Source organism: Vipera berus (genome assembly GCF_964194415.1).
Source record: "Vipera berus genome assembly, chromosome: 2".
In the NCBI taxonomy this organism is placed as follows: Eukaryota; Metazoa; Chordata; class Lepidosauria; order Squamata; family Viperidae; genus Vipera; species Vipera berus.
The window spans coordinates 244652498-244675302 of NC_138203.1; the positions used below are offsets into that span (position 1 = coordinate 244652498).

General features: G+C 42.6%; 1 protein-coding gene across 1 annotated transcript in view; it reads right to left on the minus strand.

Annotated features, from left to right (window-relative positions):
* Nucleotides 1–9601: 9601 nt before the first annotated feature.
* ARL8B (ARF like GTPase 8B) overlaps nt 9602–22805 on the minus strand; it is a 36927-nt gene continuing 23723 nt past the window's right edge. The window contains exons 3-7 of the mRNA XM_081316852.1: nt 18386–18459; nt 15262–15355; nt 14382–14449; nt 13459–13529; nt 9602–11848 (exon numbers count right to left, since the gene is read on the minus strand). Of these exons, the coding sequence (XP_081172978.1) occupies nt 11799–11848; nt 13459–13529; nt 14382–14449; nt 15262–15355; nt 18386–18459 (357 nt within the window). The 3' untranslated portion in view covers nt 9602–11798. The remainder of the gene's footprint in view (nt 11849–13458; nt 13530–14381; nt 14450–15261; nt 15356–18385; nt 18460–22805) is intronic.

A 22805-nucleotide genomic window follows, 5' to 3' on the forward strand; every position in this document is an offset into this window, starting at 1 on the left:
GAGCAGAAAGGAAGCATTGTGACACTTCACGGAGAACGTCTTGGGATTCGCCTTCCCAAACTTCCCCAGCGAAGAGCGGACGGAGGAAAGTGACGTCAGCGTAAAGGTGTTCGTCGCCGTTGACAGCGAGGGAAGGGCTTCAGCCGAGAAAGAGTGATGTGGCACGCTGCGATTTTTTTTGCCCCCCCCCGGCCCGGTTTAGCCAATCAGAAAGAACGGGGTTAGCTTCTGGGCGGAGCGATAGCGCAAGCCTATTTGCGAACTTGGGGATTGGTTGGCCTTTCAGCCGCTGGGTCACCGGGAGGCGTGGTTTATAGTGTAGCTGACCGGCTAATACAGGGGTCTTCAAACTTGGCCCTTTTATGACTTGTGGACTTCAACTCCCAGAATTCCTCAGCCAGCAAAGCTGGCTGAGGAATTCTGGGAGTTGAAGTCCACAAGTCATAAAAGGGCCAAGTTTGAAGACCCCTGGGCTAATGGGAAAGAGAGTTTATGTGTCCTCCCCCCAAAATTCTTGGCGCCAGCTGAAGGCTTTGCTGTCTATTTCCTTGGTTTCTGTGTTTTCACTTGCAGTAATCGATTTTTGATTGGTTGCCATCAAGTCGCTGCCGACCATGTGGGTAATTTCTTCTGGATGATGTATTCCTAATCTGACCTTTCAGGTTTTACGACTGTGCATCCATCACTTTAATAATTGAGTTCATCCTCTTCGTCCATGTAGACCAGTGCGTCTTCAAACTTGGCCCTTTTATGACTTGTGGACTTCAACTCCCAGAATTCCTAAACCAGCGTGCCTGGCTGAGGAATTCTGGGAGTTGAAGTCCACAAGTCATAAAAGGGCCAAGTTTGAAGACCCCTGATTGTAGACAGTGTCTTCTGCCTTTGTGTATAGAATTTTCATGAGGACAATGAAATGTTTTGGGATTCCCATTTTTCCAAGGACATACTGCACCTTGATGTGGTGACACGCAATCAAAGACTTGTCTATAATTAATGAAATAATTTGGAGTATCCTTTTGACTTCCTGTATTATCTAGTGTGGTGTTGCGAAGTCGTGTCCGACCCATTGTGACCCCATGGACAACGTTCCTCCAGGCCTTCCTGTCCTCTACCATCTGCTGGAGTCCATTTAGGCTCACGCCTACTGCTTCAGTGACTCCATCCAGCCACCTCATTCTCTGTCGTCCCCTTCTTCTCTTGCCCTCAACCTTTCCCAGCATTAGGCTCTTCTCCAGTGAGTCCTTCCTTCTCATTAGGTGGCCAAAGTATTTGAGTTTCAGTTTCAGGATCTGGCCTTCTAAAGAGCAGTCAGGGTTGATCTCCTCTAGGACTGACCGGTTTGATCGCCTTGCAGTCCAAGGGACTCGCAGGAGTCTTCTCCAGCACCATAGTTCAAAGGCTTCAATTCTTTGGCGCTCAACCTTTCTTATTGTCCAACTTTCAAAGCCATACATTGCAACTGGAAAGACCATAGCCTTGACTATACGCGCTTTTGTTGGCAGGGTGATGTCTCTGCTTTTTAGTGTGCTGTCTAGATTTGCCATGGCTTTCCTCCCCAGGAGCAAGCATCTTTTAATTTCTTGGCTGCAGTCCCCGTCTGTGGTGATCTTGGAGCCCAGGAAAATAAAATCTGTCACTACCTCCATTTCTTCCCCATCTATTTGCCAGGAATTAAAAGGGCTGGATGCCATGATCTTGGGTTTTCTTAATGTTTAGTTTCAAATTATCTAGTGTACTTCCGCACTAATATCTCTGCCTTTTCTAAAACTGGCTTGAGCACCTGGCATTTCTATTTCCATGGAGGGCTCTAATGTGCTTTTGATGACCATAAACATTATTTTGCTACCATGTGAAATAAAAGATGATGTACTGCATGAGAGTTTGCATCCTCTGATAAGTTTCCTTGTATTTATATTAGACTGACCTCTTCCAATCTGCTGGGCACTGTGTCATAATCCAGATATATTGGCAAAGCTTGATTAGAATCTTTATTGATCTTCTGTTGCTTGACATATTTCTGCGGGTATTACATTAGTTCCTGTAGCCTTCTGACCTTGTAATGAGTGGCATAAATTCATTTTCTAACAGTAGAGGTTCTTGTAAGGAGGTAATATCTTCTAAGGTGGAACCCTGGGGGTGGGGGGGCAGTGTCACAGAGGGTCCACAAACGCTTGAAAAAATGTTATGATTTAAATATTGAGTTAAGTCTTGGTGGTCACAAAAGGGTCTGTGGTGAAGAAAAGGTTAAGAACCACTGTTCTAAGGTATCCTAGATATTGGCATCTGTACCTTACAGAATTTCAGTATACTCCTTCCATCCATCTTTGATCTTTTTGCAATCAGTTCTATCTGTCCATTGCTATTTTTTAGAAAACCTATTTGAGTTTGCAACTGTTATGTATAGGGTTTAAGCAGCAGCTCAGCAAATACCACCAGGTGGCGTTGTACCGTTACTGTATTGGCTGGTTAGCTTTCGGCGGGAGATTCAGATGAACGGATTGGCCGAGAGCGTACCTGGCAAGGTATATAAGGGGTACAGGTAACCCCCTTTGTTCAGTACAGTCCTACCCACAATAAAGAGCTGTTGCTGTACTCATCTGCCTGCTGTCTTCCATGCGGTCCAGAACCCACTACACAATAGTGGCGACAAAGGTGGAATGCTGCTTCACTCTGAGCTGAAATCACTAGCTGAAATCACTAGCTGAAGTCACTAGAAAAAGAGTATCTTCCTCTGATTTCATTCTACCGAAGCAGCATCCACAGGACTGGGCACAGCATGGCTAAACTCGGTCAGATCCGGGAATTTGACGTTAGCCATCCCGAACACTGGGAATCGCATCTGGGCCAGGTCGAGGGATACCTGCTGGTCAACCGGATCACCGAAGACTGTTTGAAAGCGGCGGCTCTGCTGTGCATCAGCGGGTCTGCCGTTTATGATATAGCCGTTGGGTTGTGCTCACCGACAGCTATATCGGAACCACTTCCTATAGCGATCTCATGGCCAAACTAAACAAGCATTTTATACTACAGAGGTCCGAAATGTTCTGGCGTTTCTGGTTCGTCCAGTGGATCCAGTTACCCGGCGAACCGACGGCCGACTTTATAGCAGATGTGCGGCATGCTGCCCGTCTCTGTAAGTTTCCCGATTTAGAAGAGAGGCTTCGCGACCGGGTCATTTTCGGTCTAAGCGAGCAGCAGCTGCGACAGAAATTGCTCACGAAGCCTAAAATGAGCCTGCAAGAGGTTCTGGATGAGGTCCTGGCATACTCACCGACCCAGCAGCAGCTTTGGGGGATCAGTCCACCATGAGAGCGCTGTGTATGGCAGATCAGACAAAGACGAAGCAGCTGAAATTGATGCGGTACACTGGAGGCCGGACAATCGACAAATCCAACAGCGCAGAGACCAAGGGGCGCATTGGCAACCAACGCCATCACAAAAATACACTGGAGGGAACGGCGCCAAGACTACCTCTGGAGGCGGAGCAACCAGTCCCAAGTGTGCCGGCTGCGGAGGGAACCATGCGAGGGCAGCCTGCAGATTCTGTTTGGCTAAGTGCCGGGTCTGTGGAAAAACAGGCCACATTGCAGTGGTCTGTCGGAGTTGTTCCCGGAATGAGGATGCGTCGCCAAAAGGTACCGGGAAACCCCTAGTCACCACCTCTAATTCCTTCGTGAGTCTGAGAACCGTGTCCCACACTGGGGTCCATCGGTTGCTCACACCCAAAATTAAATTAGAGGTCCAATTGCAAGGTGTGCCTTGCAAGATGGAGCTCGACTCCAGGTCCGCCGTGTCTATAATTTCTTACCAGACATTTAAACTAGTGTGCGGCCGGAGCAAGCGGTGGGCACAATTAAGACTGACCAATCTTAAACTAACTGATTTCCAAAATGCACCCGTTAAAATTAAGGGGGAGGCCAACCTGTCAGTGGGGTTCAGGGAGTTCCGTGGGCACTTGGATGTCCTAGTAGTCAAGGGCCGGAGGACTAGCCTAGTGGGGCTGGACTGGTTTCCCTTCGCTCTCAAACACAAAATTGAGAACGAATTACATAGGCTAGTGGAGCAAGGGGTGTTAGAGCCAGTAGAAGGGGGAGAGTGGGAGACCCCTAGAGTTACCCCACTAAAGGCTAATGGGGAGGTGAGGATCTGTGCTGACTATAAGTGCTCGGTGAACCGGGCCCTTAATCCGCATGCTTACCCGGTTCCGACGGTCAGCCACATCCATTGAGCAAGGTACCACCTATACTATACCTGTGCATTTGATTTTTCCTGCCTAAATGTAGAACCTTACTTTTTTCACAATTGAATTTCATTTTGTTAGATAGTGCCCAGTGTTCGAGTCTGTCCAGATCCTCCTGTATCTTAAGCCTATCTTCTGGAGTATTGGCTATTCCTGCCAGCTTGGTGTTGTCTGCAAATTTGATGACTTCCCCATCTATCCTCTTATCCAAATCATTGATGAAAATGTTGAAGAGTACTAGGCCCAAAACAGAGCCTTGGGGTACCCCACTGCATACTTCCCTCCATTTAGATGCAGTTCCATTGAGAACCACATGCTGAGTATGGCTGGTCAGCCGGCTACGAATCCATCTGGTGGTGATGCTGTCTAACCCACATTTTTCTATCTTATCAAGTACTAGGTTGTGATCTACTTTATCAAATGCCTTACTGAAGTCCAAGTAAATTATATCTACAGCATTCCTTTGGTCCACTAGTTTTGTCACTTGGTCAAACTGGGAATAAAGATTGCTCCTTTTTATTTTATTTATCTCTTCCACAAGGTGACTCTGGGCAGATTCTAAAGAATATGAGGTCTCCTACTCAAGGAGGGGGTTGGATAAAGGACTTCCAAGGTCCCTTCCAGCCTTAGTATTCTATATTCTAATTACAGATTTATTCCCTGAATGCTTATTTTGTTTCCCTTGTTAATGTGATGTACAAGTCTACCTTAATTTCATTGCTCATATTATATTACATAAATGCATGATACCAGCTTCTGCTATCTACAAAATATCATATACAAAGCGCAAATCATTGTTCCACAAAGCCAACAGTACAAACAAATAAATCACAAACTAATATTCCATAGTTTTCTTTGAATAAAATTGCTCCCTTCCTGCTTAGGTTTCTGACTTTGTTCTGGATGGAAATCACTTGGTTGAGACCTGATGGATTCTCTATATATACTGTAAAGTGGAGGATGACCTGTTTCTACTAGATTTCTCAGCAATATTTGTCATATCACTCATGATACTGTGCCATTGCTTAAGATGCAATGGTATTGTAGCAGTTCCCGATTTTCAGTCAACACCCAAAGTAGTACTGGTTATTTTGTTTCACTTCCCCAGCATTTGATTTGTGGAGTACTTTACAGCTTATTTTATGCTTGTTCTGCAACATTGGTATGAAAATTAAGAAAAAATTACCCAGAAAGTTTAGGCTTTAATAACATTAGCATACACAATTGTCCCCAATTTTATTTTTATTTCCCAATTGTGAGATAATAGAACTTTTACACAAATAACTTAAGCACTTGGTTTTAGCTAATCATTTTTAATGTTTTTTATTGTGTCTTTATTATATGGTACACCACCCACAGTTGCTTTGGATAATGAGATGAGGGGAAAGCATGTACACTAGATAGATAGATAGATAGATAGATAGATAGATAGATAGATAGATAGGTAGGTAGGTAGGTAGGTAGGTAGGTAGGTAGGTAGATAGATAGATAGATAGATAGATAGATAGATAGATAGATAGATAGATAGATAGATAGATAGATAGATAGATAGATAGGTAGGTAGGTAGGTAGGTAGGTAGGTAGGTAGGTAGATAGATAGATAGATAGATAGATAGATAGATAGATGATAGATAGATAGACAGACAGACAGATAGATAAAGATAGATAGATGATAGATATAGATAGATAGATATCTGAGGGTCACCTCCATATCACACAATTGCAACATACATTATGTAAATCTGCCTCTAAAGGTGGCCTAGGCCAGGGGGGTCCCAATCCCCAGGCTGCGAACCGGGTATCGGTCCATGGACTGTTAGGAACTGGTCCGTGGAATTGGCGAGCATGCATGGGATCTAGATTGCATGTGAAACTATCCCGCCCCCAGCCTGTGGAAAAATTGACTTCTAAAAAAATCAGTACCTGGTGCCAGAAAGGTTGGGGACGGCTGGTCTAGGCCACCTTATAGTAAACTATAGTATAGTATAGGAAACTCCATATACCACTTTGCACATTCTAATGAGATCCTATAATAAACCATGTAAGATCTGTTACAATAGATTTATTAAACATGGTTTTTTCAGAGTTTAATGAGTTCTGTAGGTGAAACATGCAACTGCCGCCCGAATCTGAGAGGTTACAGCTATGTTATATCAAAGATGTATTAAGACACAAGCTCACTGTGCATACTAACCAGAACCTGCTAAATTTAGGGAAAATGCCTGCCTCAAAATCATGTGTCTATTCTCAAAACAGCATCATGTTTCAGTATTTTCAGCTCAAATACACAGAACGCTATAGGATGACAAAGCACAGAGAAGAGTTAATTTCATTAAAACCCTCTGACACTTCTGTGCAGCTTTGTAGAAATCAGTGCTGGGATTAGGAAAGCCATATAACGTAGAGACTTAGAACATAACTATCAGAGGTAAATCCTCCTTCCCAAGAAAAGAACCTTATATAATCAAGGTAAAAATTTTGGCTTCCTAGGAAGCAAAGGATATCTGAGAAATGTGAGTATGTATGGCTATACGTTGAGCTTGATATAATTGTGTAGATAGTCCTCAACTTAGACAGTTGCTTAGCAACTATTTGAAGTTACAACAAGCCCACCCCCAAAAAAGCTACTTAGGACCTGATTTCAAAGTTCTGATATCCGTTTCATCTCCCCGTGATCACAACATTTTAGGCGCTTGGCAACCAGCCCACATTTATGGTATTTTGTAGTGCCTCATGGTTATTTGACCAATAGTTTTACAATGGTTTTGCCAGAAACCAGTATTTACTTCTGGTTTCTGGCAAAAACTGCCCCATTAGAAACAATGGGTTTACTTAATGACTGTTGCATTCACTTAATGACGGCCGCATTTGCTTAACAATCTCTGCAAAAAAAAAACATCATAAAATCACATCTGATCACACACTCTCTTACAACTTATAACTACAATTGCAGGACTTGTTTGTGATCAAAACTCAAGAACTATCTATATGCAAGTAACAGGAGTATATACAATAGGAATCCAATTGCATAAGTTTTTACGTGACTTTACACAAATTTGATGCATCCCTGCAATCACGTTTATGATAATCGGATTTTTTTATTAGTAGGCTTATCAAAGTTTGTGGATGATACTAAACTATTCAGATGGTAAAAATAATTGTTGGGGGCTTTGTTTAAAACAGGGGGTGAACCTTACGGTAAATGCAGTTCTGTTTTAAATCAAAGAAACTGAAATAATTTGAGAAAACAACACCCACTGCCAAATTCACACCATGATGATGGGGACAGCAACCACAGGTTCACGGTGGATGGATCAATGTAGATGGGACTCCATGTGCGGCAGACATGAAAATGGCAAATTCATGCTTGGAATCGTCAGAAAATGTTTACAAATCTCTGAAACATGTGATAAGAACATATTTGCCATACATATTATAAGCTTTTGTAAGCCTGCTGTCAATATCTGCAAACAACCAACTTCAAGCTGCAATGAACAATATGTCCTTTAGGCAATTTTTTTTATCTTTGGTATTAAAATGCTTTTTTTCCAGAGAAACATACTGATAAGTGTCTGATCTTTGATCAAAATAAATTGGATTGGAGAGACAGCTACTACAGCAGGGGTGGGCAACCTCGGCTCTTTTATGACTCATGGACTTCAACTCCCAGAATTCCTGAGTCAGCCATGCTGGCTGAGGAATTCTGGGAATTGAATTAAAGCTGCCAAGTTTGGAGACCCCTGTTCTAGGCTCTACATCTAAAAGGGTAACAGCAAAACAGGCGTGCAAACCAAAACAGGAGTGGGGCAAGAGACACAATGAGGTGGATAAGTCATTTGTAGCATACAGAAAGTGGACAGAGTGTTCCCTGTTATCTCAACCCATGGCAACTAGTAACTATTCAGTGAAGCTGATTGGAAGGCATTCTGCAACAAAACATGTGGAATTCAATACAAGATATAGTGGCTACTAACTTGGATGGCTGGGGGAAGGATTAGATAAATTCATGGAAGACATATCTCAAGGGCTATTGATCTTAAAGATTCAATGTTACAGCAAGAGTACTGGAACTGCATTCATCAACAGTAGGGGAACAATGACAGTACAGAGGTATGTATGTCTCTGTCCCAAAGATACTGGATTGGCCCCTGCAAGAAATAGTTGCTGTAAGAGGAGCAGGCCTTATGTTTAAGTGAAAGTCAGCTAATACTAAGGTAAAGGTAAAGGTTCCCCCGCACATGCGTGCTAGTCGTTTCCAACTCTAGGGGCCAGTGCTCATCTCTGTTTCAAAGCTGAAGAGCCAGTGCTTGTCTAAGGACGTCTCTGTTGTCATGTGGCTGGCATGACTAGATGCCAAAGGCGCATGGAGCGCTGTTACCTTCCCACCGTAGTGGTCCCTATTTTTCTACTTGCATTTTTACGTGCTTTTGAACTGCTAGGTTGGCAGAAGCTGGGACGAGTAACAGGCGCTCAGTCTGTTACGCGGCACTCGGGATTCGACCCACCAAACTGCCAATCTTCTGATCGACAAGCTCAGCATCCTAACCCACTGAGCCACCGCGTCCCTCCAGCTAATACTATCACTTATCTATTCCACTTTAATTAGAATATAATAAAATAAATCAATTCTGTTACACACACACACACATTTTATGATGGGGGGGGGATTCCGTCACATTATGCTAGAATGGTTAAACTGAAAGAAGTTCTAAGCAAATTTGGTAAAATACTTATCTCAGGACCAATGCATTAATTTGAAGGAAACATGCCAAAGGTCTATGCTGGAAGCAGTTGGAGCCCTAATCTTTTTACTTCCTTTTCTGGTGATTTTGCTCTTTTGAGAGAGTTGAAATAATATACAATAGGCTTGAAAGTATTCTAAAGCCTTCCATTTTTCTACCTTAGTTTTAAGCACTTGGTGGGTAAGCAATGTTTTTGCAAAAAAGAAAATGTACAGAAAACATGTTTTTATTAAATAAGATAACTGCTATATATTTTTTTCTGTTGGCCTTCATGCCAATCTTGATTCCTGCAGTTTTCTTGATAAGATTTTAAGAGTCACTTGCCCATGCCTTCTTCCTAAGCCTGAGAGAGTGACTGGCCCAAAGACAACTAGCTGATTTCATACCTAAGGCAGAAGTAAACTCAGGACCTTTAACCATTACACCAAAACTGGTTCATGTGTTCTAAATTTAGAATACACAATGGAGAGAATATGGTCTCTAATTCAGGCACTTCAGCTACTTGTAGTATATAAAGCATACACTCAAGTTTCAGTGAAATAACTGGAGTAGATCTGTACTCTTACATATTTCAACTAGACAACAGTTCTTGAGGAGTCAAGTTATATAAATATCAACATGACCCTGAAAACTTAGTTTATTGGATAAAGCTAAATAGCAGTAAACAAACAAAATGCATTCCACCTAAATAAAAAAATTCACATATTTACAGAATTTCATAAATGTGTAAGTTGTTCACATGCCAAGATTAATGCAAGATTAAAAAGTTGATAGTGGTTTGGGGACGTCAAAACACTGAAAGCTGTGTGGTATACACTAAAATCCCAAATATGTTGAATTCAGCAAAAGGGCAGTTACCTAAACAATAATTTAACTTCTGCAGGAAAGGTTGACAGGTTCTAATTCAATTTCCTTATTTTTCTTTAGGCACAAGCAGAACTGCTTTTGTCAAGTACAGCAGTCCATAGTGAGCTACGTATATAATAAGGAGTCAGTGAACCTTTTCCACAGCACCAACAATATAGGATTTTACTGAAGCATAGAGAGGTTAAAAATGCAAGCTCAATTTGTAAATGGGGGCAGTACTTCTGTGTTGCAACAGTGCAGGTATTTCTACGGGAACAATAAGGCCATGGCAGTTATAACTCAAAATTGATTGTGCAAGGGCACATCTTTACATTTGTAACCTCAGTCCAATCATTACGGCAAAAAAATAGTACAGTATTTGTACATTACACTTGTAATGCTTTAAGCACACTTTAAAGTAAACTAGATTTGCTGCTACTGTAGCTTCTCATTTTACTTGCTCCAGATGATCTATGACAGAACTACAACAGGCTTATACAAACATTTCATGTATTATTGTAAAGGTACCATCTATGCCTTTTGGCAAAGAGTCCTTGAAAATAATAGAATATCTATATAAGGCGAGAGGAGTTTTGTAATGCATGCAGGTAACAAAAGAAAACATACTATAGCTAATAGCAGTACTTGATCCAATATAAAATGTTCATTTTTGAGAAACAATTTGTACTTGAACAAGCACATTAAGAAGGTGCCTATGGATGCATCAAACATATATTAAACAAGGGCTCTAAACAGCATTTAAATACACATAGGTGTTCCTTAAAATAATATTACAGTGAGGAGCAACAAACACCTATATCATGTATTTGCATACTGTAGCCTACCTCAACGTTACTGCATCAGCAACTTCAGCTTTGACAAATCGGTTTAGATATTGACACTACCAAGAATGTAGATATGAAAGTAGTGTTAATTTTTCCAGTTCAAATAACCTCTATGCTGCAGAAGCTAATTGAGATAGAGAATCACTTCATAAATTACATTGTGCTTCAAGACACAATTTAATGTTTCATAGCCTATGAACTTTATACATGATTACACAGTGAGAAGCAGGCAAACCTAGTGTTGTCACAATAGCCTAGGTATTTAGCACCAAGTAAAACTGTGCACAACTACTCCATTAATAGAGGAATAAGCTAGACAGTGACACGTATTTTTGTGCTGGACATTAATATGACATCCAGAATGTCATGCAGCTGTAGTCTGTGTAAAGCATTTCTAGAAGAAAATTGTGACTGTTCCATCTAATTCAACATTACATCTGCTTATACGTTCAATTTTTTGAGCGGCTGATTTTGAAATATTTTATTCCTTGCTCCACTTAAAACAACTTTAGCAAATGTAAAGAAATTAGCAATGCCCTGCACAGTACAAAAAAAATGTCGACAACCTGAATTTTTTATTCATTGGGAGAAATACAATTTGAGAATTTATGATAATTTAGTGATTTAATTTTAGTGCTTCGCACTTTCCTTTGAAATCTTTTTTACAATATACATCACATGCATCTGGGAAGAAAAATTAGTACAGTATCCCATTTAAACAGTGCTTGGAAAAGCTTTATAATAAGAGCTGACCTAATCCCTGTGCTGCCACGTGCCAGCATTTCCAATGAGCAGCTACATACAAGAATGAAATAATTGTGCAGAAAATCTAATATAAAAATCTGGATCAGGAAGACCAGAGGTGGGGAGGGGGGAATCTGAAGAAGAGGTACCCACTGCCACTGTCTAGATGAAATGAATAAAAAACATTTGCACGACTTATGACAACTCTAGCCAACTCTTTGACAGAAGTAGGATTATAAGTCATTCAGCAGTGCATATGGAGGCATGAACTGTGAAAAAAGGCAATTCCTTGGACACAGGAGGGATATCCTGGATAACAATTCATCACGGAGGGAGTAGACAATTGAGAACATGGCCAAATGAGCAGCTAGGTGAACATTTTCAGCTTCTTCGAGACTTTGAGTGCTGAATAAGCCACTGAAGTGTGATATCTAAGAAAAAGGAAAATACGGCAATTGGTTTTCAAGGTAATTGCTGTACCTAATCATCCTTAAAAATCAGCATTTAGACTGGAGTGTACATAAAATACATTTTCTTCCAGATTCCAGAAACATCCATTGTAAGATAGCAAGGAGAAGTATCTTCTGTGTGGCTGAATCAATAATGAAAATATTTCTGAAGCTTGTTAAAAGTCTGTGGCAGTTATTTGAACAGCTTCAGTAATTTCAGTTCATTCGACATTTGTTCCTACTGCATTACTAGTTTGTTGTTGTTTTTTAAATTAAAAATGAACTTCAATGTAGGGAACAAGGCTACCCAAGTGCTAATTCAAATTCTTTAGTCAATAGGTGTTATTCTATGAAAAGCATATCTAAATATTTAATTGATTCTTTGATTTAACAAGATCCATTGTCACAGTCAATCGGGTTTTTTCCCCACAAAGCAAGACTTGCTATCAACTGTTAGACATTTCATTAAAAGATACGTATGCAAGCAAATCAGATTCTTGTAAAAGAAAAAAAATACTGTATATAAATTTAAATAACCCTTTAGTGCATATGGATCTTGCCTTGCATTTAACTGGACTAGAAAGCATGTTGTACAGATTTTAATACATTCCTTTTGTAGTATGAATTTCTTGAATCATAACCTTAGAAACTTTGTAAACACAAGGGAGCTGTTTTCATAAATTCTAAAAGGATCTTTAAAGATATATTTTTATTTTTTAAGAACTCTTTAAAGACATATTTTGAAATATGCTTTCTGTTCCAGAATACAAATTTAGGTGTCATAAATAGCAAACCTGTTTTTATAATGCTCGCAAAATGGTGGTTTTCACATCAGTCTCATTTTATACAAAAAGTATTTGCCACCCAGATGACACTGATTTAAAATTCAAAAATAGCACCAGCGTTTTGATTTTAATGTATTTAAATAGGATGTGTTTTTTATTTTTGTTTAGAACCTGCCCAGATTTTATTACAAGAGGGGTGGCCATCTATGCAGATGACAATCCAGCCTTGTTCGAAGGTACCTTACAAAGAAAAACTCATAACTTCACGTAGCAGCCTGTTCCACTGGATAGCCTGAACCTTTCTTTAATTCTACTAGTTGCTTGGCAACACAGAATAAATTCATCCCCTCATCTTGTGAAAACCTTTCAGATATATGAACACAGCTATTGTATCTCCACTGAATCATATTTCTGTATAGTAAACATATCCAGATCCTTTAACTCAGGGGTTCCCAACCAGGGGTGCTCGCACCCCCTGGGGGTGCAAGACAATATTCCAGGGGGTGCAAAAACTATAGGTTTTCAAAATTATAGTGTATATACATAATTCCATTGCCCTTATTTTGAACTTTTGTAAGGGGTGCGAGAATATATCAGAAGCGTTCTAGGTGTGCAGGGCATACAGTAGAAAAGGTTGGGAGCGGCTGCTTTAACTGTTACTCAAAGACTTGGGTTTTCAGTATGGTACACCATTTTAGTAGCCTTCCTTTAAATTTGCTTCAATTGGCCATTGCCCTTTTTGAACTGTGGTAGCCATGGGAAACACACTGTGTACTCCAAAGTCAACATTATTGATTTTGCTATTACCTATATTGTCCTTTTCTTTGCAAGAAATGGAGTAGCAGCAAATTTCTCTGTCTTGAATAGCAGCTAGGTTCCTGGAAAAGAAGCAACTCATAATTTGGTGAAAATTTGACAGCAGCATCCTATTAAACTTGACACAAATGTGATTCACGTTAAAATATGAATTAATTAAAGGCAATTTATTGGAAACTTTCTCCTATGACAGCAGGCAAATTTGCACATCAATATAATTAAAATAATCCACTTTTATAAAGCTCGGGTACAGATCATTTTATAGACCTGCAAATAGACTGTTCTTTATTTAAAAACAATTCTGTGATGTATACCAGACATACCCATATTTACCACGGTTAGACAATATTCCAAAGGCCCTTGTATGGCTGAAAAAAATAGCCAATTATCACGTGATCTCATTTCTTCCTACTACCCATATTGCAAAAAAAGAAAAAAAAAGTATTGTTCTGCGAATTCCATGCTTCTTATACCCTCAAAACGCAACCCTCCAAGAAAGAATCCCAGATTAATGAGAGTGCTTTCTACCCATTCTAAGCCACCCTGCAGTTTGATTTAACATCTAACCCAAATCGAAACATGATTCCACGCTGTGATTAAGCCAGAGAGGTGGTATTCTGAATCAATTGGCCACGTGACTTCTGAATCAGGGAAAAAAGTCTATAAAAATAACTGTGTGTTCTATTGTGTCATATGAGCGGGGCTAATACAAAATTAATGTCTAAAACAGGAGTGTCCAACCTTGGCAACTTTTAAGGCTTGTGCACGTCAACTTCCAGAATTCACCAGCCAGCATGGAATTCTGGGAGTTGAAGTCCACAAGTCTTAAAATTGCCAAGGCTGGACACACCAGTCTAAAACTTTTTTAAAAATAAAAACAAAAAACAAACCATAAAATATGCTTGCTTACTCACATTTTTTCAATAAGCTGCTTCTCATCCAGTGCATTAGCAAGGTCTCTTTTGTTTCCAAGTACTAGAACCTGAGAACAGAAAATATGTACTGATTTTAGCATTTACTTTTTTTAAGGAAGGAAGCAGTTGAATTTGATTTCCACAAGAATCAATCTTTTGTGACGCATAGAGGAAATATTAAGGAACTAAAGTTGCAGAAGCTGCAGGGAAAACCATTTCAAAAGGAAAATTTGATAATAGTAGATGAGAAATTGAATAGTACAAGTCGAAATAATTAGCCAATAGTTAATCATTTCAGCTCAGTCTTTTTTTGCACTGATAGTCCAAAGCTCTTTACTTTGTCTTGTGAAACAAGATATTCTTGTCCTGCTTAATAATTTACCCAGTGCCTCAAGATGTTTTAAATCAATCATTCCTTTAGCAACTTGTACATTGGTCTACAGTTTATTTCTAAGGTCTATTGCTGTGGAAGCTTTTAGAACAGGGGTCCCCAACCCCTGGTTCGCATCCCAGTACTGGGCTGCAACCCGTTTGGAACCGGGCCTCGGAAGTGGTGAGTGCACACATGTGCATGTTCATGTGTGAAACCATCCCCTCTCTTCCCCCCTCCCCCCGCCTCTGCTGAGCTGGAAAGGTTGGGGACCGCTGTTTTAGTAGACCTTTTTCAACTTGCATTATATTAACAAAACCTAAAAAAATAAACATAAGAATCAGAGAATGATTTACCTGACGAAAGATGCACTTAACTAGCAGTATATCAAATTTCAAGAAAAAGTGTCCACAGACAATGTAATTATTTTCTAAACAAATAATTTCAAACACGTTTTCTTATCAATTTCTTCAAAAATTTTCAGGCAGGACTAACATGTCCACTACTCACAGGAATTCCTTGTAGCTGTGGTTTGTCTAGAAGATTGTGCAACTCATTTCTAGAAGCTTCTATTTTTTCACGATCAGCAGCATCTACCATATAGCTATTAAAAAGAATCAGTTTGAACCAGTTTGTGCAAGGCAAGGTACACCAGTCTAGCAATATTACCAACATTCCCTTCCAAAAAGAATCTGAAATAACTAGGGCAGAGGCCCCCAACCTTTTGGGCACCAGGGACCGGTTCTGTGGAGAAAGGCTTTTCCATGGACTGAAAGGCGTATGGTTTTGCATGCTTACTGCATCCCACAGATGGGGCTTCACCTGTTCTGGCATGCCGCGACTGGTGCCAGTGCACAGACTGGGAGTTGGAGACCCCTGAACTAGGGATTTCAACTAAATATTACAAAAGGTATCAGAAAATTGCAAGCCAATCTCATCTAGTGACTAAAAACCTATTTAGTGATCCCACCACACTCATCAAAGCCTTAGGTTATAGCTAAAATTATATTAAAATATGTTGCAGCTTTTCAGAATTCTTCTTCATAGTAACTGAGGGGAAGTTAAGAAAACAAGTCAAATTTGAAAATGGTACAATTGATCATCTTTGGGATCAGTATTCCCTAAATATTTCCCTATGCTGTGCTTAAAATACGTCGATACCTGTTTCTGTAACACAGTTTCAACATTTTGATTCTATAGGAAGTACTCCACTTATAACTGGTTACTTAATGATCATCTGAAATTATGGCAGACCTCCCCAAGAGCTACTTACAACACAGTTTTGAAGTTACAACAGACACTCCCCTCTGTGGTTATGTAATTGTTTTTTGGCGTTTGGGAACCAGCTGAACATTATGGTCAACAGTCATATGATAGTGATTTTAGATATTTTTTGCTTGTTTTAGGCAAAAGACACCCAATGTATGAAGTGGATTCACTTAACGACCACCACAAAAACTGTCATAAAATTAGATTCAGTCATGTGTTGACCCACTTAACAACCATAACAACTTATAACCATACTTCTGGACTGAATCACAGTCAGAAGTCAAGGACTATCTGTATTCTGTGTCACCATAGAGTTCTAATATGGCTTCTAAGCCATATTAAGTATTCCATAATAGTGAATTCCAAGTTTTCATTTATAACTGCAACCATTAAAAACATTTTCATTTAAACGGACGTCATCCAACTATAATGTAAACTTATGTAAATTACAGAGCCATATTAACTGAAGTATTTACAGTCAGAATATTACTGATAGAATAATACAAGAAACAGCAGCAACAAATCTTCGACTAACATTCTCCACTTCCCAACCGTAAGATACATTCCAAGCTTTCATTACTTAATAATAACTTCAGTTTTGCAATACTCTATTTTAACTTGTTTGGAATCCTGTCATGTCATTATGCTATAAATCTCAAGTCCTTAGGGAGCATAGTAGTTTAGAAAGACAGAAAATAAATAAACTATATTGCAGTTTAGTTTATTTTCTATCTTTCTAAACGGCTATGCATGTTTTTTTTTATAAAACATGAAATTAGAATCCTATATTCATCGTGTTAAACTTCACCATCATGCCCTTAAGCTCATTCTTTTAGAAAACCTTGAAGGTCTCACATTTGTGAAGCAGAATTTGAGATTACCAAGTGCTGCCAGTTAGTGTTACTAGGTCTGAGCTGCAAAAATTTGATGACCACTAGATGGCAGCAAAGGATTCTGAATCTCTTTGCCACCATTTAATGGTCATCTGGATTTTTGCAACCTCAATCTTAAATTTAATCTCAAGCCTTGTTTCATTCTATTGAGATAGAAGCATTTAGCATTTCCAGCAGGAGCAAAGCACCCTTTTTGCTGGGAGGGAGACATACTGGTAGTTCTTGGGTTATGATGGCATTTGGGACCACTGTCATTAAGCCAAGATCACTGTCTTTGGAATCACTGTCCCGGTATTTGGGACCACTGTCAGTGACAACTGTCATTAAGCAAAGTGTAAAGTGGTTGTCACAGGAACACATAGTTTAGCTGTCATAATCCCAGGATTATGTGTGTGTGTAGTTAAGCAGGAAGAGGCAGAAAGAGTCCCAGGAAAGGAGAACGGGCAGGCCAGTAATGGTTGGAGGATGCTGGGGAGTGTGGAATGGGCCAGCAAAACCCAGAGGCAAGCATTGGGACAGTAGATAGGTATGCAGCATGGCATTCAGGCAGGCAGGAGAGGGGATGCTGAAGCTCTACACAAGTGGGTCCAGGTGTAGTGGGTCTAATACTCTGTAGCGGGTTTCTCAGGAGAAAAAGTGGCAGAAGTGACTTGCTGGCTTCCCCACTGACTTTATTTATTTATTTATTTATTTTATTGGATTTATATACCGCCCTTCTCCCGAAGTACTCGGGGCGGTGTACAGGGCAGTTAAAACACAATATACAAAGTTAAAAATAAATTAAATTAAATTAGCCCCAACAAATAAATCACATTCTAAAAATTTAAAATTCCAATCCAATTCCAATTGGAAGCTAGCAGGGAAGGTCACAAATGGTCATGTGCCCATGACTTGCTGTAATGTTGTAATAGCCAGCCAGAGCCTGAGCACCCAGATCTTAATCATGTGATGGCAGGGATGACACTGAGATGGCTGAAACTTCATGGAACTGGTCATAAGCTCCCTTCATTCAGCTCCACCATAATTTTAAACAGTTGCTGATCATAGCTTAAGGGCTACCTATATAAAGTCAACTTCTCAGAAGGGAGAGGCAGATTATGATTACATCACCAAAAAGGGGTCAACAATTTTTATTTTGTGCTTTCGGAAGGGAGAACTTTAAGTAAATTAGATGCTTTAAGCTTAGCATAGCCTTAAAGTACCTTTTTTGCTTCTTCTTTTGTGAAACAAATAAATAAATAAATTCCATCATCTTGTGAGATTTTGTTACTAAATTTCTGAATTAGGGCACGGAGGCCACCAAGGAGGAGGGGGTTAGGTGAGACCTATAGGCTTTCAAGCCTTAGTTTAGAGAAGTCCATGGTTTTGTAGTCCAGACTTCCTTCTAAGCAGACGAGTACAACATGCAACAAAACACAACAGAAAAATAAAACATTTAAAGTAACCGAAATAAAGGAGAAAAAAAACCTTACACAATAGCATTAACTCCTCTGCAGTAGCGCTCCCACATACTTCGGAATCGTGGCTGTCCTCCTATATCCCAAATCTTTTCAAGGGGGAAAAAGAAAAAGAATTATATCTGGAGATTTTGCAACTTATCGAACACTATAGCTCAGAATGTTTGTTTGCCAGGGAGAGCAAGCAAACACCTCTTTTAATGCTCCTGCAATATAACACGCTGGATAAAGACCTAGAAAGTTCTGAAGAATCCAAACAATGCAGACAAGGTAGCTTGTCCCTAAGTACCGTATGCAGAACAGCACAGCTCCTATTCAGCATGGACTGGATACTACGGAGTGTATAGATTTCATCAGCCTTGCTTCTATCCTCAAAGAGTCCCATACAAAACGTCACAGGTTCTCTGTCACTCCCGTATTTCTCAAAAGGAACTGGTTCATCTCAAATAGGTCTAGTGGGCAGAAATTTATGGCTGCAATAACAACAAAGAAGTGCAAATGTTTTGCCATCGCTATTACTACTTTGTAGGCCAGTGCTTAGTCAAATTCATTTGTAGCCTTTTGCAGCCATTGCTCTAAAAAGGTAAAGGTAAAGGTTCCCCCGCACATGTGTGCTAGTCGTTTCCGACTCTAGGGGCCGGTGCTCATCTCCGTTTCAAAGCCGAAGAGCCAGTGCTTGTCCGAGGACGTCTCCGTGGTCATGTGGCCAGCATGACTAGACGCCAAAGGCACACGAAGCTCTGTTACCTTCCCACCGTACTGGTCCCTATTTTTCTACTTGCATTTTTACATGCTTTCGAACTGCTAGGTTGGCAGAAGCTGGGACAAGTAACAGGTGCTCACTCTGTTATGCGGCACTCGGGATTCGACCCGCCAAACTGCCGACCATCTGATTGACAAGCTCAGCGTCCTAACCCACTGAGCCACCACGTCCCTTATGCCATTGCTCTAGATGCCTTTAATTAGCTTCATCTCCCACCAGTGGTGGGATAAGAAGCTCGCAAAAGCTCGCAGAGACAATCTCATTCGGTAGCCTGGTTCTACTCTTACACCGAGACTGTCCAGGCCTAGGACACAACTTGTGAACTTGAAACCCAGCGGTACAAGATGGTGGGTGCAATAGTTCTGAAGCCTGAAAGACTTCCCTCGAAATATTTATTTTGAGCAGTCATATTTATAGGTTATTACTTGAGTTTGTTGCTCACAGACAGGGCTACAATGTATGTTTTCCCCTGAGATTTTAGTAAAGTGTTAGATGTAATGTTTTCCTTCTATATTTGAGCACAGCAGATCAGGGAACTGTTGTGACTCAGGGCCAGCCTGTGGGTCCGACAGCCGGCTCCGATGTATCGGATGACTCAGATGTGGGGGAGGAGGGAAACGAACCGGCTGATGATGATTTAGAGGCTTTGCAGAGTCCTCAGCCGGGGACCTCTTCTCAGCTGTGTGAGCCCGAGAGTGCGGAGGATGATGACCCACAGCTGGCCCTGTTCAAGGACGCCCGACGCAGGAGGCAGACGAGCAGGGACAAACAAAGAAAGACTATGGGACTCCTCGGGAGGAGGCACAGGGAGACCACGCCCTGAGCTCTCTATAAAAGAAGTGTTTGGGGAGGGGCTGGTTGCTGAAAGCAACCTTTTCCGCTTGAGAAGACAAGCTCTTGTGTTTTTGTTAACTGCGTAATTAAATCTTGGCAGAAGCCTTTTAGCCTTGGACGCTTTCCAGACTCTTCTTTTGATTAGGGGTGCGAGAAGAGGGCTGGTTCAGAACAGTTTGCTTTCAGCCACCCACCCCTTAATACTACGATGGAGCAGCTTCTTGCCGAGAATGCCCAGCTCAACCAGCAACTCACCTTGCTGGCCACTCAGGTGGCACAACTGCAGGCTCAGGTACATGCTGCCCCCCCACCCAGGAGGAAATGTCAGATAGCTATGCCGGAGAAATTTGCTGGTAAACCAGAACTGTTTCCTGCCTTCCTGGGACAATGCCAGCTTTATATCAGCGTGAGAGCAGCTGATTTCCCCACTGACCGAGATAAGGTGGGATTCGTGTTGAGCCTTCTGTCGGGAGATGCAGCTCGTTGGGGCACGCCTCTGTTGGCACAGCCTAGCCCTTTGTTGGATAACTTTGGGGGGTTTTGTGACCATATGCGCCTCATGTACGAGGACCCGATTAAGGCGCAGACCGGCACCCGACGTCTGAAAGCTTTGAGGCAGGGTCTGCGCCCCCTACAGGCCTATATCAGCGATTTCCGGCTGCTTAGCCAGGATTCCGCCTGGAATGAGGCTGCGCTCGTGGATGCCTTTCAGGATGGCTTGTCAGAGGAGATGTTGGATGAGCTGGCCCGCGTGGACATTCCCTCAGACCTGAATGGGCTGATCCATCTTTGTCTGCGGATCGATGCCCGGCTGCAGCAGCGTAAGAGTCGCCGTGCCACCCCACAGACCCCTGCCGCCCCTGTTGTGCGTGAGCCCCCAGTCCAGAGGGAGGAGCCAATGGAGCTGGGTGCCGCCAGGTCCCGTCTATCGGTGACGGAAATGGACAGACGACGATCGGAGGGGTTGTGTTTTTACTGTGGGGACCCTGGACATTTGGCTGCTTCTTGCCCGAAGAAGCGTCAGCGGGCGTCAGTGACCAAGCCTGCCCCGAGAAAGTCCCCTGCTTTGCTATCGGGAAACGGCCCGAGCCCGATCTAGACGGTGTGAAAGATCGGGCGACCCACAACGATCACGCCGAGCGACGCCGTTCCGACGGTGCCTGTGAACCTCCACGGCATTTGATTTTGGAGGCACGACTGATCCTTCCTGGCAAGCCAGAGGGGATTCCGGTCCATGCCTTAATTGACTCTGGGGCTACCACTAACTTTATGGATTCGGCCTTTGTGGCCAAATGGGCTGTTCCCCAGTGTCCGGTGGATCCGCCCATGCTTGTGGAGACCATCGATGGTCGAGTGCTCCTGTCCGGGCCTATCACGGCCGCCACACAACCCGTGTGTATGGCCATCAGTACCCATGTGGAGGCCATTCAGTTCTACGTCACTTCGGAACTGCACTTCCCCGTGGTCTTGGGACTGGCGTGGCTCCGGGCGCATGATCCACAAATCTATTGGTCTCAGAACTTGGTCACCTTCCCAAGTTTGCAGTGCGTGGACCACACCCGCCATATCTGTGCCGGCCAGGTGGAGGGTTCCCCAGGGGTTTCCTTGCCTCCCGAACTGTCCGACTTTGCTGACGTGTTCAGTGAGTCAGAGGCGGACCAATTACCCCCGCACAGGCCCTACGACTGCTCCATTGACCTAGTCCCTGATGCGCCTCTCCCAGTGGGGCGTTTGTACTCCATGTCGGAGCCCGAGTTGGCTGCATTGCGGGACTTCCTGACAAAGAACTTGGCTCGTGGATTCATCCGGCCCTCGTCCTCGCCAGTGTCTGCGCCCGTGCTCTTCGTCAAAAAGAAGTCGGGCGAGTTACGGCTTTGCTGTGACTACCGGAAACTCAACGCCATCACGGTGCGTAACCGCTACCCGCTGCCCCTCATCCCCGAGCTCTTGGACCGACTCCGGGAGGCTAAGATCTTCACGAAACTGGACCTGCGTGGAGCTTACAACCTCGTCAGGGTTCGGCCGGGTGATGAGTGGAAGACGGCGTTTGGTACTCGCTATGGACATTTCGAGTACACGGTGATGCCGTTTGGCCTGACCAACGCCCCCGCTGTGTTTCAGCATTTTATGAACGACATCTTTCGGGATCTGTTGGACCAGTTTGTTGTGATTTACCTGGACGACATCCTGATTTACTCCCCGTCGCGTGAAGCGCATCATCAGCATCTCCGTCAGGTCCTGCAGCGCCTCCGGAAACATCGGCTGTTTGCCAAGTTGGAGAAGTGCCAGTTCTACCAGGTGACCATTGATTTCTTGGGCCACCGCATTTCTCCTGAGGGCATCGCCATGGAACCGAGTAAAGTTGAGTCGTTGCAGAGTTGGCAACCCCCGCGTCGCGTGAAGGATGTTCAGCGACTTCTTGGATTTGCCAACTACTATCGGACATTCATCCCTGGCTTTGCTGCCTTGACAGCCCCCCTCACCCGGCTCCTGCAGAAGAAGACTCGGTTCCAGTGGAACGCCCCCGAACAACAGGCGTTCCAAGCTTTGAAGGACGCCTTCATGAAGGAGCCCATCTTGAAGCATCCTGACCCGCAACGGCCGTTTGTCGTGGAGGCGGACGCCTCCGACATTGCCATTGGGGCCGTGTTACTCCAGGCAGCGACGCCCAACGGTACCCTTTTCCCTTGCGCGTATCACTCTCGGAAATTGAACCCCTCGGAGCGCAACTATACCATCTGGGAGAAGGAGCTGCTGGCCATCAAGGCAGCGTTCGAGGCTTGGAGGCATCATCTGGAGGGGGCGCGGCATCAGATCGAGGTCCGGACGGACCACAAG